Here is an 18,695-nt window from a genome sequence, read left to right on the forward strand (position 1 = left end):
CAACTCTGTCAAACGAAACTAGTATGACATGTTTTGGAGAAACCCATATTGATTCTTAGTAAGAATCAAGATCCTTTCCTAAATTCTCACAGACCAACTCTCTTATTTCTCTGTTGCAATTATTTACTGCATATGATCTGTTGCAATTGTATTCCTAGTATTGACATTAAGCCAGCCAGTTAGTAGTTGCTTTGTTGTTCTTTTTGAAGATAAGGACATTTGCTCATTTCTAATCTCCAGGGATCTCACTTGGGCTGCTGCCACACTGCAGAATTAATGCAGTTTGACATCACTTTATCTGTCATGGTTCTCTTCTCTGGAATCTTGGGATTTCTAGTTTGCTCCACTGAATGCTGTAACCTTCCCACTGAGAAGTGGTACCTATCTATCTACTTGCATTTACATGCTTTCAAACTGCTAGAAGCTGGGACTAGTGATAGGAGCTCACCCCATCATGCGGCACCTGGGCTTTGAACTGCCAATCTTCCGATCTTCCGATCATCAGAACTGGCATCTTAACCATTAAGCCATTAACATTAGGCACTTTTAAATGAAGTTTGTTAATTGTTGTTGTGCCCTGCCTCAATCCATGGGGAGAGGATTATTATATTATTAAGCAATACCATTTGGTCATTAGATTTGCAAAGGTTGGCATTTCACTGAAACAAATAAGCAAACAAACAAAAAATCCATGAAAGAGTTCTTCTACATGTGAAAGTAATCTTTGGACACAAGAAGTATTTTGAAATTTGTGTAGAGTATCAGTGGGCAACCTTAGTATGTTTAGGAGCAATTTGTCTTGCCATGGGCTGTACCTCACTGTGCACTATCCAAATTTAGTGGTCTGCAACAAATAGAAGGACTTTCTTTAAACAGTATTGCTGCACTAAAAAGAGAAGCTTTCTTTTAGTTTATTAGAGTATTTCTCCTCTTAAAACATGAGATGTGTTCCTCCATGCACTTCAATGCTAACAAAGTGGTGGTGGGTTGGCAGTGTGCCAATGAAATCAGCAGTGAGCGGAGCAACTGGCGGGCTCAAAGGGTGCATGGACATGTTTCTCACTTTGACATTAGAGAGTAACTAAATCCAAAGATTTCTTCTGTGTGCATTGTGTCTTGCACAAATGCTAAAATAAAACAGCCTTAAAGGTGCCACTAGATTCCTCCCCCGCCTTTTTTTTTTTTTTTGCACAAATGAAGGAAATAGCTATTGAACCTATTACAGTACTGCAGCATCTTTCACAGGTTTGTGTTGAAGCGCTTCTCAGGGAGCACTAAGTTCCTTCTGCGTTCTTCCGACTCAGCACCATCAGTTGGTTCCTGTGCATTCTTTTGTTTCTATGTGCATGTCTGGATGTGGGAATTATTATACGGTAGAGAACCATTATAGCTGTTCTGTAGCATACATTCTCATGCTTTGTGTGCAGTTGCACAAATTTAAATGTAGGAAACAGGAAAGACCCATATTTCTTGAAATGCTATTTATTTTGCTTCTGCTTTGGCCCCAAAGGGGAGATGTGTGTCTGAGTGTGTGTGTTAAATAGTGAATGTTTCATTTCATAAATTGGTATTTTTTTTTACTACTTATGTGTGACTGAAGCATGCTCAAGATTTGACAAAGTGAGGTTCTAATAATTAGCTCTATGATGTCAGTTGTTTTCTTTAAAGTATCAAGTTTAAAAGTATCCTGACAACTGTGTTATGTACATGGCCATTAAACTGCTGGTTCATAACTGCACATTGAATGCAAAATCCTTTACCATTATGGAACAGTTTAGTGGGCCCCTTTAATGAGTCCTATATATTTAAAATGTCTATTTCCTGTCTGAAGCTAGAAAAACACTAAAGCTAAAAACTGAAACCTTCTGCTTTTGTTTAGTCTATAGTAGAATTATTGATGTTGCTTTCATGATTGGTGATTGATTTAAGAGTATTTTTTTTCCTTTGTATTGTATTCAACATTGACTCCTGTAGCTGTAGGTCAGTTACTTGAGAATGGACTGAAGTCTTTTATTTGTCTAACTTAGGCTGTACTCCCAGTTAGGGCAGGATCCATCTGACTGCATGTGCAAATTTGTGTGCACATGATTATGTAGTATGTGTGTGTTCTTCTACAACTCTTTGGAAAGTTGGTTCTCAAAGGTGAGACATGCTCTTGATGAGTGCTCCAGAGAACCTGCAGTCAGAAGAAGAAATTTGCACTTTTCTGCTATAGAGTACAAGTCCTAAATCCAGACTGGATTTCAGAAACTCTGTCCACTTTACTAAAACTGATCATGGAGTTTTTTTTACTATTGTATTATTTAAAACATTAGGTTAATTATACATGAAATACAACTTTATTAATTCTTTATTAACATGCACATGGAGAATTATATTTTAATACAAGTTAGGGGTTGTCTGCAGGAGCCAAAAACCCTATGTTCTCCCTGGCCTCATGTTATCCTGTTTGGACAATGCAGGCCAAAACCCCAGGGCCAGCATCGTTCAGGATCCTGGCAGACTGGACACAATCCAGTAGATTTGGCCTGATCTCAGGGTAAACAGTTGGAAACACAGATCAATTTGACCCCCTCCCCCTGGTATGCTGTGGAGTTTCCTGAAAAATCCCACTTGTTTAAATGTGTTCCCTGTGCTCCTTACCTTTCTGCACTTTCGTGCCACTGGAAAGCACCCCATTGACGCATCTGGAGCAGAAACAAGGTGCCTGGCCACATGGGCACAGCCAGGCACCCTATTTCCACATCAGACTTGCCAATGGGGGCTTCCCAGTAGAATGGTGCAGAAAGGCAAGGAGCATGCAGCAGTAGCAGGTCCCCAGGTTGGCACAGGGATGGGCATTTAAACACCTGTCACTCCTCATGCAAGCCCAGGAACCAACCCTGGTGTGCATGTGCACTCAGGCCAGAATAACATGGGCTCAACTTGTGCTTTCCTGGTCTGTCTACTCAGTGCCTAAGACACAGATTTATATTTGATGGTCTTGGGACATGCAAAGATGCTAAGCAATATTACTTATTTGAGGGTTGGGATTACAGTCCTATCATTGTCCTATCTTCCACATGCAGAAATAAAGCAGTTGGACATCATTTTAATTATTGTGGTGCCATCTGTGGAATCCTGGGATTTGTAGTTTGGTAATGTATTCAGTCTGGCCTGTCAGAAAACTCTGGTTCCTCAGCAAACTAAAACTCCTAGGATTTTAGGACAGTGGTGTCAAACAGTGGATGCACTCCTATTTATGTTTGCTTGAAAGCAGATCCCATGGCCAGTGAAGGGCTTTGCTTTTATTAAATGTATTAGAATGGAGTGATAGCCATTTATATCCCACCGACAGAAGTGCTTCCCACAGCAGAAGAAGGAAGAAGAAATTCTGCCTTCCCCTGTAACACTCTATACACTCTCAAAACAGTTTTTCAGAGGGTAGAATACTTTCTGGATAATATTTGGGAAGGGGCAGTTGAAGGGTTTTCTGGGATGAAGAGAGGAGGAGCAAGTGTTATGGCATGTCAGGAAGCTGACTCATGCAATATTTGCTTACGTTGATTATACTGTAAATGTCCAGAATTTTCCATAAGGAGTAACATCTTTGTCTTTTGCATTCTAATCCCTATTGACTTTCCTAGTGGGCCCAATAGTTACCATGCATGACTTGTTGCAGTGGTGTCACTAGTGTTGGCGTCACCTAGTGCAGTAACTCGTGGTGTCACCTGCCTACTGACCTCCTCCCATACCTCACCATACACAGCCCTCAGTAATGGTTTTTGTTCTAATGTTACTTGTAAATTGTAATTCCATTGTATAGCTGAATTAAATGGCAATAGTTGTGATATAAACAACTAGCAAAATTAAAATTATACATTTAAATTACAGTATCATATCCACATTTTAAATGTATTTATGTGTATTTAGTTTCATGTGGCTGAAGTGAAAATATGGTAAGATGTGATGTTTTTTAAAAAAAATAATTTTTTTTTAAAAAAATTAAAAATGTGGTGCCTTTCCTTTCTCCTCCCACTAAGCCTCACCCCCTCACACTGCCTCTTCAGTATTTTACAGGGATGCATGGGAAAGCCACAGGCCATTTCTGCAGTGGTGTCATCCCCCTTAGCATGTCACCTGGTGAGCAGTCTGTACCCCCTCACCTCCTAGTGATGTTCCTGACTTGTTGTACCATTATATGATTCTTATCCTCTGAAGTTAGGAATTTCCCCTATGTTATTTTTGCACATAGGGCAGTAGCCTTTTATGGACCAGAAAATAGTGATGCTATAGCTTGTAGGAGATCAAAGCATTGTCTGTGACCTATTGATCGGAAATCAGTATGTCACTTTAAGCCAGGTACATTTTCTTTTAAAGTTTGCTTTATTTAAAATACATTTTAATTGCATTTATTAAAAAAAATTAAATAAAATGAAGTCAAATTGTTTCCAAAATCCCTATTACATCTGTCCTTTTCTGAATTTTAAGTTGACAATTAAGATATTAAATTCCTTTCTATGTAGTTCAGTATAATAGAAATATTTTACCCCCTTTCTTTAAGCATTTATTTTTTTCCTGAACTAAGAAAAGAAAGAAAGAAAGAAAAGAAACTACTTTTGTTTTTCTTTGTTGGGAAAGTGAATTTTATGGCCTAAATCCAATTGCTAGTCCTAACTAGATTAAAGCCACTGAATCAATCAATAAGTATTGATTTACCATTCAACAACTGATTTAATGTTTCTGCTGTAGTTGAGAGGAACAATTAGAAATGGGTCTAGGTCTTGTTTTCTGTACTCTTTCCAGTCTTGTGATACCCTTTTGAAGTACTGTACATAGTTCTTGTAGTTGCCTGAAATCTAAGGGAGAAATGAAATCTGTTATGAACTGTTTTTCTTTTTCCCAACCTTATATAAGAAAGTAATTGAAAGTGATAATGAGAATGCATTGCAGCCCTCCATGGTTCAGAACAGGAAAGCTCAGTTAGAAGTAATCTTAAACATTCAGATATTGAGAATGAGTGGAAATGGTTACAAATAGAAACTCTCCCCCATGTTCTTACAGTTGTTCGGGAACAGGCTGAATCACAATACATTTTAATTGTTTTCACTTTTGAGAACTAGTTTCTCATTTTGCATTCATGTTGGGTTTTGTGCAGCTTCACTGTTTCTCATCTTTGGATCAGGCCATGAGTCCATATGTTCCTCCACTATCACCTTGTGGATCTTACAGTTTGTTGATGGTGGCACCAAGATCTATTTTAATCATGGTTAATGTATTCAGGAATTTGAAATCAGTTTCAAAACAGGGATCCAAATCTTGATTAAAGTGAAAATGCTGTTAATCATTGTGGTGCCATTGCTTAAGCCCATTAGCAGTGGAAAATGGTACAGTTAGGATAAAGATCTCCAGTCTGACGTTCAGGGCCCAACAACTTGTTTTTACCCTTGCTTGAGAGCACCAGGGAAAGGTGTGCTTTGGCAAACAGATATAGGATGTTTCCCTTTGTTATGAACACAGACAACTGTGAGCAAACTCAGAAATCGAGCAAAAATGTACCTTTGTTTTGGCAACATGGTACTCCTGGTACAGGATTTATTGATGGCTACCAACACATTGGCAGCTTTAAAGGGTTTAATGGCTGTTAGGCTGGCTATATAGGGTCTCCCATATCCCATATTCATTCATTCATTCATACTGTATATCTTATTTGCTGAGAAATGTGGGGTAGAGAGTGCACCTACACTCATGTTCTGAAAGCATGCTTCCCATGAGCAATTTCTTGGTGAGTCGATGAGCAGAATGCTGGACAACATAGACATTTTGCCTGATCCAGTAAGACTGTTCTTACATTCTAATACAGTGGACCCTTGTTATACGCTGGGGTTTGGTTCCAATATCCCCTGTGGATAACAAAATCCATGTATACTCAAGTCCCATTAAATATAATGACATCGCAAAATTGTGTCCCTTATAAAAAAATGGAAAATCAAGGTTTGAAATTGAAATTTATACTTTTTTTGGAATATTTTCAAACCGTGGATGCTTGAATCTGTGTATAAAAAATCCGTGTATAAGAAGGGCCGACTTGTAGTCTTGGTTTGTGTGGTGGAGGTCATTCATAAGCTTTTGTAAAATATATCAGGGGCATCTCCAAAATTATTCCTAAAGAAAAAAAGCTCCATGTAAAAAGTTTTTTGTGAGTTTTTCGTGCTATATGGCCATGTTCTGGAAGAATTTATTCCTGATGTTTCACCTGCATCTGTGGCTGGCATCTTCATGTACAACTTTCTGTGAGCAGAACCTTGTCTCTGGCCTCTGGAAGTATAATAGGAAAAATTGTGATGCAGCTGCAAAATTGGAAGCACTCACTTTGATACTAAAACTGAAGAGATTATAGATGTCTTGTAGCCAGGTTAGATTCTTTCATATGATCCAATAGTCTGCTCCCTTTTTTAAAATTAAAACAAAACATTTTATTAAAATTCTACATATGTCCATTAAAAATTAAATGCATCAGGAAGAACAAAATACACACATTAATATACATTATGCCAGAATACAGAAGAGAAAACAATAATAGAAAACAATACAAAGTATACTACAAAAATATGTACTGTACTAAGCATAAATAAATAAATAATATTACTTCTAACTATTTTTGCTGTGGTTATATGGTAAATCCGAAACTTCACCTTTTCTTCTGCATCAGATTTCAACAAAACTATAGTACATTTTATCAATCACCTGTTCATCATTTGGCCATAGTTGTGATTCAGACTCAGATTTACATTTTTTCAATGCTATATTTTTGGACCATTTTAAAACTTTCAAATAGATGTAAGTACAAAAACTACTGAAACCCATAACCTTCTGCCAAAAGCTGTTCTTTTGTTTTCATAATGTATTCTCCTTGCCAATTCTCCAACATTTCCTGATTCAACCATTTTTCTTTGCCTGTTGTTTCTTTTCTGTAAATAGCTATCTTTTTTTAATCTTAAAAAGGCATTTTGTGACATAACCCAAGTTTGAATTTGTTTCATGTTCTAAACAAAGGACATATTACACAATGATTATTAAAATCCACATTCACTTTCACCATATCATACCACTTTGCTGCCTGCAGTTTACGTAGTGTGGTGAAAAGAATAGGCGTAAGAAATAAAATAATTTTGGAATCAGAAGGTCATGACCTGAGATTTGAATGGCATGGATATTTTGGGGAGGGGGGATGTTCATAGTTTTTGTTTTGTTTTGTTTTGTTTTAGCAGTTGCCTAACAGTAGTGAATCACATACCAGTTTACTACACCAGGAAATTTTAATGTACTTTTTTATTTGATGCCACCATTCTTGCAAAAATGATACTCAGGTGATTAACAAATAAAATAAAAATAGAAATATAATTAAAAATAAAAACAGATTGGAAATTCAATTAGAGCTCTTCAATAAGTTAACAACCACAGCAGGAATCCTGTCATTGCCCTGCACTAATGGTTGTACTTTTTCCAGGGTTGAGTAACATTGGTGAGGGAAGGCAGACAGAATCTGCTGGCTTCAAGCAACCTCTTTCTCCACTGCTTCATTTCTTTCCCTAGTGCTGTTTTTGTTGCCTTTTTCCTTCTGCCTCCACAACCTATGATAGTACATCAAGAGTTCATTTTCAATAACAACCTGCTTAATTCCCAACTTATTATCTGGATCAAAGTGAATGTCTTTTTCAGACAACTAAAAGATAGCATAGAGAGGGGCTAACCTAGCCTTCCTTTGTAAGCAGATCTAGAATCTGGAACCAGACACTGAGTGAAACCCTCTATCATGATCAGCCACGCATGTTTCTTAAGCATGGTAGGACTAGAAGAAAGACTGGCTTAGATCCTGGACAGGCTTATATGAGAGAAGAGAGTCTTTTAAACAGCCTGTTCTAGAGTTGTAAATGAATGTAGGACCTACTTTGAATTACATCCTATCCAGAAAAAGATTTCCAGTCAGCCAGTGATGCTGCTGTAACGAGTGAGTCTTGTGATCCTTCTAACCAGGCCTGGAAAATTTAGGCATTTCTTACATGTAAAAAGTTGTTAGACTATATAGTTGATATATCATATATTATACCTCCATAAATTTTGCCTATGTGACATGACATCATTCCTTATCTGCATGTACAACATCATTACACTTTGTGCGTATTTGATTTTCATCTGCAAAGTTATGCTTACCTGAGTCATGGCCCTGTTATGTCATGAATGCAAAATACCCTTTTCAGAATCTTGCATATCAAGTATGTTCTTTTCCAAGCATGTTAATGGTTCATTTCATTCAAATAGTTTGAACTACCTTATTTTTCATCTCTATAGAAGTTTTCTAACAGCACAATTGAGCTATTTGAAGTCTTCTTGCCTATTTTAAGGTTGTCTTGTGTTAAAAAAAAAGTACATATAGGCCCGATACAAACGACGCAGAAGTACCATCCTTTGGCCAAAACTAGGGTTGGGGAGTGTGCAGCAACTCCCCTGCCCTAGTTCGTATGGATGGCGCCATTTTGAAGGCGCGCCATCCATACACAGTGCGGGGCAATGGCATCACGCATGCACCACCTCCATACAGACTGGCGCGCGCATGATGTCACTGCGCCGCTGGAGGGCACTTGCGGTGCCCTATCTGCGGTGCAGAAAGGAGCCCCAAGAACACTCCTTTTCCAGGCCATGGGAAAGTGACTTTTTTCCACTTCTCCATGGCCTGGAAAAGCTCCGGATTGGGGCCACAGGGGTTGCCAGTGAGGCTGCCCTAGCCCCAATCCGGCGTGGAATGGGTCGGCAGAGACCATAAATAATGACTAGAAGATAATTCATTATTTATTTGTTTATTCATTAAAATATTGATACCCTGCCCTATATCAAAGACTTCAAAAGATATGAAAACAAGTTACACAATTTAAAACAATAAAAATTAAATCAACTAACAACATATTGAACTTCAGTAATAAGTTAAAACAGATTTAAAACATTTGAACTTTAGAACTGCCTTGTTTTAACTTGTCTTTAAATTATATTGGTGCCAGTCGGGCTTCCAGGGTCAGAGCATTCCACAATTGGGGTACCATGGCTGAGAAATGTAGGCTATGTACTAAACTCATTAACAACAACAACAACAACAAAAATACTAACCAGAAAAGTCAGGTACTTGTGAATGCTTATTTAAAAGTAATACAAAAACTTATTAAACCATAAATTGCAGTGGAATAATGAACTGTATAAACTATCTAGAAAATGATCATACAGTAAAAATATTGTAAGGTAACCATAATGTGAAGTATCCTACATCTAAAACTTAACAAATCATCAAGGGAATAATCAGAAATGAACAATGTAATGTCCACAATTCAGATCATTTAATAAAGATAAAAAGTTCATGTAGTTTATGATGTAAGGTTTGCAAAACCTGAGGTCTGAAGACACTGTGGCTTGAAAACATCTTGGAAATAACTTTTTATAACATTAGGCTAAGAAGCCTATGGCTTCAAGGCCCTGTCCCATGTCCCACCTCAGTGTATTGTTCTCACTGGTGGGATGTGAAGGAGGCACCAGCCTTGCAGATTTTAATCCTTCTCTTCATATGAGAAGAGATGTACCCTCTCGAGGTCCCAAGCTATGTAGGGCTTTAAATGTCATCACAAGCTCCTTAGATTCAGACCAAAAACGTATTGGCAGCCAGTGCAATTCTTTTAAGCGTGGCATGATGTGCTGTCTATGTGGTACTCCAGTCAGCAGTTGAGCTATAGCATTTTTCACTAGCTGCAGCTTCTGAGTGTTCAAGGGTGGGGCCACATAGAGTGTATTACAGTAGACTAGTTGCAGCAGTTTGATAAGTCTAACATTAAACAGAATCATTCTCTTTAATGGTGAGTGATTGGTAATTGAGCAGATCAGGGAAACAAATTTAATTCGGCCACAAAAAATGAATACCAAAAGACAAAAAGTATAGCATGCAATGAAAAGCTGAAATTCTTACTCTTGTGCTTCATTCCATTCCTGCAGTTTTTCAGTGCATATTCTTATGAAAAGCCTGGGTATTTCCTAAAGCTGTGTCATGTTTGTTTTTTGTTTGTTTTTCCTTTTGGCAAAACATTTTGTTGACTTAACTGTGTGCAAATCCATCAATGGTTTGAGTGTTGGACTATGACTCTAGAGACAAAGTTTCAGTTCCCTGGTCAGCCGTGAAAACTGGTTGGGTACCCTTGGGCAAGTCACATGCTCTCTGCCTCAGGGGAAGGCAATGATAAACCTCCTCTGAACAAATCTTGCCAAGAATTATTTTTATTATTATTATTAAACTTTATTTCTAAAGTGCTGTAATTATACACAGCGCTGTACAAAGTCAATAAAATTAAATAGTATATAAAAGCCTGCCCAAGGCGTACATTCTAAGATAACAATAAAAGAGGAATAGATAAAATTACCATATAGAAAAGAAAAAACAAATTAAAAACATCAAATATAAAACAAATCACATCACATCAAATATTGTCAGACAGCCAGATAACAATCACAAATTCCCTGAGAACGCTTCCCTAAACAATATGGTTTTCAGCTCAGCCTTAAAGCTGGTTAGGGAAGTGATGAGCCGTGCATGCAGAGGAAGAAGGTTCCAGGAATGAGGGGCAGCAAGAGAGAAGGGACGGATCCGGGATGGGGCAGAGGAGATCCTGGGTTGAAAGAGGAGACTTTGGCTACCAGAGCGGAGAGTGCGAGTAGGGATGTAGGGAGAGAGAAGATCAGTTAAATAAAGAGGGGCCAGCCCATGCAGGGCTTTAAAGGTGAGTAGCAAAAGTTTGTACCTGATGCGGAAAGGAAAAGGGAGCCAGTGAAGGGAGGACAACAGAGGGGAGACATGATCATAATGGCGAGCGAGTGAAATAATGCGTGCAGCTGAATGCTGAACAGAAATTAATGGGTGGAGATGAGAGAGGGGAAGCCCTGCCAAGAGGAGGTTACAGTAGTCTAGTCGTGAGACCACTAGGGCATGGACCAGTGTCTTTGCGGTAGAAGCTGAGAGATATGGACGGATTTTGGTGATATTATAGAGAAAAAATCTGCAGACTTTGGCTGTAGTCTGGATCTGAGGGATAAATGAAAGCCCATGATAAGTCAGAAATGACTTGAAGGCATACAACAAGAAACAATATTTGCTTGCAGTTTCTCAGTCACCACAGTCACTCTAAGTCAAAAATGACTTGAAGTCACACAACAACAATAACAACAACCAATACATATTACTGAGTTTCCGTTAGCTTTCAAATTGAATATAAGTCTAGGAGGTTCCCACGTACTGAGTCAGACCACAGTGAAGTCAAATCTTACATTTCCTGTGGCAGTAATGGCTCTTCAGGCTCTCAACAGAGGTCCTGTTGTCCAAGAAACCTTTAGCTTGAGATGCTGGAAACTGACCCTAGCATGCTTTCTCCTGCTCTGGGAATAGCAAGGGTATGCTTAAGTTTGAGCCAGCATGGCGTATTGGTTTGAGTGTTAAACTATGACTCTGGAGATCAGGGTTCAATTCCCAGCTTGGCCATTAACCTACTGGATCACCTTGAACAAGTCTCAGCCTCAGGGGAAGGCAATGGCAAACTTCCTCTGAACAGATCTTGCCAAGAAAACCCCATGATAAGTTCGCTTTGGGGTCTCCATAAGACAGAAATGTCTTGAAGGCATACAACAAGAAACAATAAAAATCCTGAAGATTTGTATGTAGTTTCTCAGTCACCACAGTATCATGGTGCTAGCTATGACTTCAAAATTTTCAGATGTACTAGTAATACAGTTAGGATTATTGTTCGTAGGGTCAAAAATTGAATCAGTTCATAGTTACTGCATTAGCAAGACCATACTGTGAATTTGGTGGGGCCGTTGTCATATTATTGCTCACTGCCAGGAGACAGGTGCTTCTTATCCCTCCCCCCCGCCCCCCCAATCATATCAACATATGTCATTTCAATTCAGAGTGTGCAAAAGTTACTTTTCAGGATAGGTAGGGAAAGACAAATGCTCATAACTTGAATTTTGTAATTGCAAGAATAGTTGAGTGCTTGAATGAAGCATGAGCAAGAGAGAGCTGGGAAGGCAGGATATTGGAGAAGAGGCATTGGGAGTTGGAGGGTATGTAATTAGAATAGCAGGATAGCCTGAATGAATAAACATTCTCTTTTACTGGTGATAAAATTTTGAACATAAGTAACTTATTTTAATTTGTGGGCATAACAGTTTTGTTTCCCAAATCCAAGACTTGCTTGGAATGTACAAGATCATTCATATGTAAAAATGTATATCTTTCCACAAGAGCTTACGTGAAGGAGCTTATATTTGTGCAAGTATAATCCTTAGTTTTTCCTAATGTATGTTCAGTTTAATGGTGTATTGGCATAGTAGCCCATTTTTCTAATTGCTTTTTAAAAAGTGATAATTTGGCTGTTGTATGTAATGGTTCTCCAAAGATAGATATTATTAAGGTGATGAACAGCTCAGTTTGGATTTATGCTTATCAGTAACCTTTACTCATAATGTGATATTGTCTGAATGTCTTATTTTGTTCAGCTTTCCCCAGCCCTGATGAAGCCTTAGGCTGCTGTTTCTTTGAGTTACTGATAATTTTTTATCTGATTAACTGACACATTTAGTTGAAATCAGACACAGCCCTTAGGCTGGGCATGGATTTAATTTTAAAAGTATCAAAGGTTTGCACTGTGTGCTGTTTAATCATCATGTTTATCAGGCAAGAAAAAATTACCGGAAGGACCATAGGGAAAGGGGTTATCTTAAGGAGCAGTAGCTTGGGAAATTGACAATAACTACAAGGTAATTTACTGCTAACTTTCGCTTTCATTAATATAACATTTCCCACTAATAATTACAGTGCATGTAATATACTAATTAAATGGAAAGCATTATCACTAATTTTCCTCCTGCTGAACTCAAAGAATTGTGTAACAAGGGGATTTTTTTTTTTTTAAAAAAAATCACATCTAAGTAGTACTGGTTTCAACCCACAAGCAAATTGGGCGGCTTCGTAGCATTTTGATATGGCTTTCTGTGTTTCTTTTTTGTTGTTGTTTTGGTTTTTAAGTAATCCTTACGGTTTCATTGGAATTATTTCCAATCTTTCTTGTTTGGCAGCATACCATTGAGACTTTTATAGCATAAGTCAAACAGCCCTTATTAGAAGCATAGTGCTCATGGTTACAAGATTCAAACTGGTGTGCCAGTACTGCTCAAAATTGACTTAGAATAAAATCTTTGGGTCCTTGATAGGTCATCCTTAAAGCTATAGTATATCAAGAACCTCTACCTTGAATGGTGCGAAAATCCATTGTGGAGATTTTCCCTTGATGAACTGCTTTTGCATGAGCAGTTTAAGTGCAAAAAGAAAATTTAAAAACAAAACACTTTCACAAGGTAGCACACAGTAAGCATTCTTAAAGAGTGATAACATAACACCAATATCCAAAATATTAAAACGAAGGAATTTAATAGCAAAAGCAATGGCAAAAACACTTTATATTTCTATACTGCTTCATAGTGAACTAAGCACTCTTGAAATGGTTTACAACCAATGCTCCCAACAACATCCTATGAAAGGATGGAAGGCTGAGTCAGCCTGGAGCCCTGCATGTTAGAACTCACAATGCTGTGGCTGCAATACCAGCATTTAACCACGGCACCACCATAAAACCACCACGCAGCATACGAAACATTAGCGCAAAAGGCCAATGTGTAGTCCACATTATCCTAAATTTTCACAAAATAATTTTATAACGGGATTTAAAACAAGAGCAGTGGTAAATAAACACCAGTCCACCTTCTTTATCCAAAGGCGGATTAAATTGGAAAGTTAAATTGTGTCCAAAAGGCAAGCCTTAATTTTTGAGGTGGAAATGGGTGTCAGGCATACTGGGGGGAAAGCTTAGGAGAGAGAAAATTGCTGTGGAATTTTTGTGGCTATTATTCTTCCCATTAGAATCCCTCCTTTCTCTCTTTCTGTCTGTGTGTGTGTGTGTGTGTGTGTGAGAGAGAGAGAGAGAGAGAGAGAGAGCTCTACAAGGTTGCAAACATAAGTTCTTTCCATCCACCTTTTTACCCTGACTGCATGTGAGTCTCTGCCACAAATCTCTCCCAGTTGGCCTCTATAGTCATGCACTGTTAATAGCGAGAGCAGGGATCAGAAACCTAATGTTCTTCAGACATTTTTGGTGTGCAGTGCCTGTAATTTCTGGCCAATCACTGTGCTGTTTAAGACTGCTAGTTGTAGTCCAAAGCATATGGAGGGCATTGTGCTGCTTACCCATTGGCCAGATCATTGGGCTGTGATGTAGTTAGTTCATTTTTAAATGAATGCCTGTCTTCAGATCTTGGTGGGTGACCTACCCTACTAGTTAACATCCTCACAGGGTGGTGATAGATGGTGCTTCTACCTTGTTAGTGTAATCAAAAGAGTGAGAAATAAAAATACAGAATAGTGATGCAAATACTGAATAAGTTCATTGATTTACATGGAATACTAAAGGGCGAAAAATATAATGTCGTTATTATTAAGTTGTGAGATTGCAGGAATGAAAAAGACACATCCCTGTCTGAAGAATTACTGTCTAAGTAACAGGGAAGGTGGCAGGAAGGACAGAAAGGGAGACAATATTCAAAAGATGTGCAATTTCTATAACACTGCTCCTTCATTCATACTGACAAAGATGAGCATTAATAGAAATTGCTTCCTTAAACTGCAAAAATTATACAGATGTATTAAAAGATGAAAGCTGGAGGGTTAGGACTTCAGCATTTTAAAAGAAAGAAGAACCTCTGAAAAAAGGATTTGTGGCATAAAAAGAAGCAAAACAGTCTCTATGTGTTTGGAAACAATCCTGGCACAGCAATAAGAAAGGACACAGGGAACCACAAAATTAATGGCTGGCGGTATGATAGTTATAGGAAGCCCCAGCCTCCCGTGGGTCAGAAATGTGCAGCTGTGGCTCTTCAGGAATTATTCAACTCTGACTCCAGTAATCCCTCACTATTATCTGTTCTGGATTGGGTTGATTAAAGCTGTAAACCATTTAAAACAAAACAAAACTGTAAACCAAAAATATTTGGAAGGCTACAGTTGCCCACTCCTGCTTTAGGTGAAGATTTGACCAGGTGCATATCTACGGTCTCTGAAGAAGACTGAGAAAGAACAAGTGTGGTTCACAGATGGCATCTTTACGCCAACCTGACCAGACCATGAGTCCTGGTCTTTACAACATGTGCTTTTTGGCATTGGGGTCATTGCTAAGTATGAGCAGGCCCATTAGTGAGGAAGGAAATACAGTATTGTGATATATGGGCATACTGGGTCTCTGGGCACAAAACATCCTTTAGGGCATGGGTTGGACATTTGTTAGCTTTGGCCCAGCTTTCTAGTCTATGCAGGTCATTTTGAATTTTAATCCTGTCCTCTGGGGTATTAGCTATGCCTCCTAATTTGGTGTCATCCACAAATTTGATAAGTATGCCCACAATTCTGTCGTCAAAGTCATTGATAAAGATGTTGAATAGCACTGGGCCCAGGACAGAAACCATGCCCTATGAGGAATGACTAAGGGATGTTTAGCCTGGAGAAGAAAAGGTTAAGAGGTGATATGATAGCGATGGCAACCCTCTGAACAAACCCTGCTCCCGAAAAACCACGATAGGTTCATTTTAGGATTGCCATAAGATGGAAACAACTTTAGGGCATACAGCATCAACAACTAAGTGTGACTACCGCACTGGACAAGCAAGTGGTTGGTTCTCTTGGATTAGATTTGTATTTGTGTGACTGATTTTGGTTATGAACTATCGAATGAATGACTCCCAGGCATAATTGTAAAACAGTAACAATGACAGAGACATATTATTGCTTAACCGAATATATAGAACATCAAGCATGTAAGTTGTCTCTATACTTATTTGAGCATAACGCCTTTTCACACTATAGAATTATAGCACTATGTTTCAGTGCCATTTTTCCATTCTGTGGAAACGTGGGCTTTATAGTTTGGTCAGGAACTAGAGCTGCTGTCTGGCTGAGAATTTTAAAAATCTTTCCTTAAACTAGAAATTTTACGATTCCATACGATGTTGCCATAGCAATTAAAGTGGAATGATAGTGCTATAGTTGTGTACTGTGAAAGTGCCCCTTGTCTCTCTATCACTGTAATGCGTTTCCCTCCCCTCTGTCCTCAGACATTCCCAGCTCCCAGATATTGGAGCCTGCCATCCTCCCTATCAAATCATCTTATCTTATTTCTATCTGCTTCCTTCCTGATCTCATCCTCATCTCTGTTATCCCCTTTCCCCATCTGACCTTATCTATATCATTCTCCCACTTCTTGATTTTTCTGCCAGCTTTCCTTAGCTGACCCTGTCTCACAGCTGAACAGCCAACATTCTCTTTTTTTGTATTCTTTTCTCCTGCCTGTCTTCACAACAGTCTGAGGGCTGTGATTCTGTAAACATGCTTGTCAAGCTTCTGTCCTGTTATTCTTTACTCCTTTAATCTTAAAATTAGCATGACCCATCCTCAAATACTACCTCTTATAATGCTGTCAAATGTTAAAAACCAATCTATGGAGGCATTTTCTGGATGGAAGCCATGGAATCAAATTCGCCTTGGATTTCTGGTTATAATATATTTTTTAAAATTTCATTTATATGCCCCCCCCCCTTCCCCAGAAAAAGGCAGATGCATTCATTATATCTTTAACTTAGGACCAGGACTGTGGCCTGCTAATATGTCAATATAATACAGGGGTCAGCAACCTACAGCCCGTGGGCCGCATGCAGCCCGCCGAGGCCTAGGGACCGGCCCCAGCCCAGCCCTGCTGCAGATTGCCGCCGGGGCCTCGGGCCTCTGGCGCAGGCGTGCGGGGCCTCCGACGCAGGCGCGTGGGGCCTTTGTGCGCAGGGCAAGCGGCGGGCAAGGGGGGCAAGGAGGAGCAAGTGGGGCAAGGAGGGGCAAGTGGGGGCAATTGTCTATAGAAGCCTCAGAAACATGCATTTATATTAACATTTTAAAAAAATCAGCAGATTTTTTTGCGTGTCCTCCATTTTTTATATAAAAGTGTCCTCAATTTTAAATTTTTGTCCTACATTTGTCCCGGTTTATTTATTTATTTAATTTTTAAAAAAACTTATTTAATTATTTTTTTGGGCTTCGGCCCCCCGAGTTGTCTGAGGGACAGCAACCCGGCCCCCGGGTCAAAAAGGTTGCCTACCCCTGATATAGTACATGGCTTTTAAAAAAAATGCTATTGTTGTTATGTGCCTTTAAGTAGTTTCTTACTTATGGCAACCGTAAGGTGAACCTATCATGGAGTTTTCTGGGGCTGAGAGGTCACTTTACTTTCCATGGCTGAGCAGGGAATCAAACCCTGGTTTCCAGAACGATAGTCCAGTTCTCAAACCACTATGCCATGTTGACTTAGTACATTTGCTGAAATATATATCCCACTGAGTTCGTTGGGTTTTAATTCCAGGAATTTGGAATTACTGTATTTTCTGGCATATAAGACTACTTTTTAAACCCAGGAAAATCTTCTCAAAAGTCAAAAGTCATCTTATACGCTGGGTTTCGTCTTATAGGGCGGATGCTGAAACTTCCGAGCTGGACTGGAGAATCTGTGTGCTTTGTATACAATCCAATCCAAGCAGGCTTTGTATACAACAAGTTTTCCTGCTAAGTACCTGCATGTCATAAGCATTTGAATTAAAAGTACCATATTGAAATCAAATCTGATGTTTTTTTAATTTTTATTTGGTGTGTGTGGGAAGAGAAGTAGTCTTATACGGCGAGTATATCCCAAACTCTATATTTTAACTGGAAAAGTTGAGAGTCATCTTATACGCTCAGTCGTCTTATACACCAGAAAATATGGTGAATAAATTAATTATATTTGAATGGCTTCATATATTAAGTATAAACTGTGCATATCAGCTAATGATATGTTAAAACAGCTTATTTTGCCACTGTGTATTTGTGGATTGGACTATGACTCTGAAGAGTAGGGTTCGAATCTTTGCTTTGCCCTGGATATCTACTGGGGCACTTCGGACCAAGTCATCCTTTCTCAGCCTCAGAGGAAGGCAATGGCAAACCCCCATGATCAAATCTTGCCAAGAAAACTCTATGATGGGGTTGCCATAAATTGGAAATGACTTGAAGGCATACAACACACGCTTTTATAAGAAATTATACTTATTCCTTATATATCATATCTTGAATAAGCAACTGGCTTTAGGACAGGATATGGAGTTGAGACTGCCATGGTTGCCTTAGCTGATGACCTCTGTCTGGCCATCGATAAGTGTTGGTGCTACTGGACCTCTCAGCGGCTTTTGATATAATAGATCATGACATCCTCTTGGATTGCCTGAAGGGGTTAGGAATTGGAGGTACTGCATTTCAGTGGTACCATTCCTTCCTTTCATGCAGATTCCAGAGGGTGATGCTTGGGGACAGTTACTCTACACTCATAACACCCAGATATATTTCTCCATGTCTCAGTCTTCGGCTCTGACTTCAGATGACATCTCTCCTCTCAATGATTGTCTTAAAGCTGCACAAGATGAGGATAAACAGATTAAAACTGAATCCAGACAAAACAGAGGTCCTTACAGTAGCAGCCTCAAACCCAGGTATTGGGATACAACCTCCA

The 18,695-nt window shown here is 38.9% G+C and overlaps 1 protein-coding gene across 5 annotated transcripts in view; it reads left to right on the top strand.

Moving 5' to 3' along the window:
• Nucleotides 1–18,695, top strand: part of LOC149314862 (uncharacterized) — a 330,650-nt gene that overhangs the window by 45,021 nt on the left and 266,934 nt on the right. The window contains exon 1 of one of the 5 annotated variants that reach the window (XM_089522022.1): nt 16,602–16,661. The exons of the other annotated variants lie outside the window; for them this stretch is intronic. Coding sequence (XP_089378148.1) covers nt 16,608–16,661 — 54 coding nt within the window. The 5' untranslated portion in view covers nt 16,602–16,607. Of the gene's footprint in view, nt 1–16,601; nt 16,662–18,695 lie in introns of those variants that run through there. 5 annotated transcript variants of the gene reach the window in all.

Source organism: Sceloporus occidentalis, unplaced genomic scaffold (genome assembly GCF_023333645.1).
Source record: "Sceloporus occidentalis isolate IW3139 unplaced genomic scaffold, rSceOcc1.0.p SCAF_4, whole genome shotgun sequence".
NCBI lineage: Eukaryota > Metazoa > Chordata > Lepidosauria > Squamata > Phrynosomatidae > Sceloporus > Sceloporus occidentalis.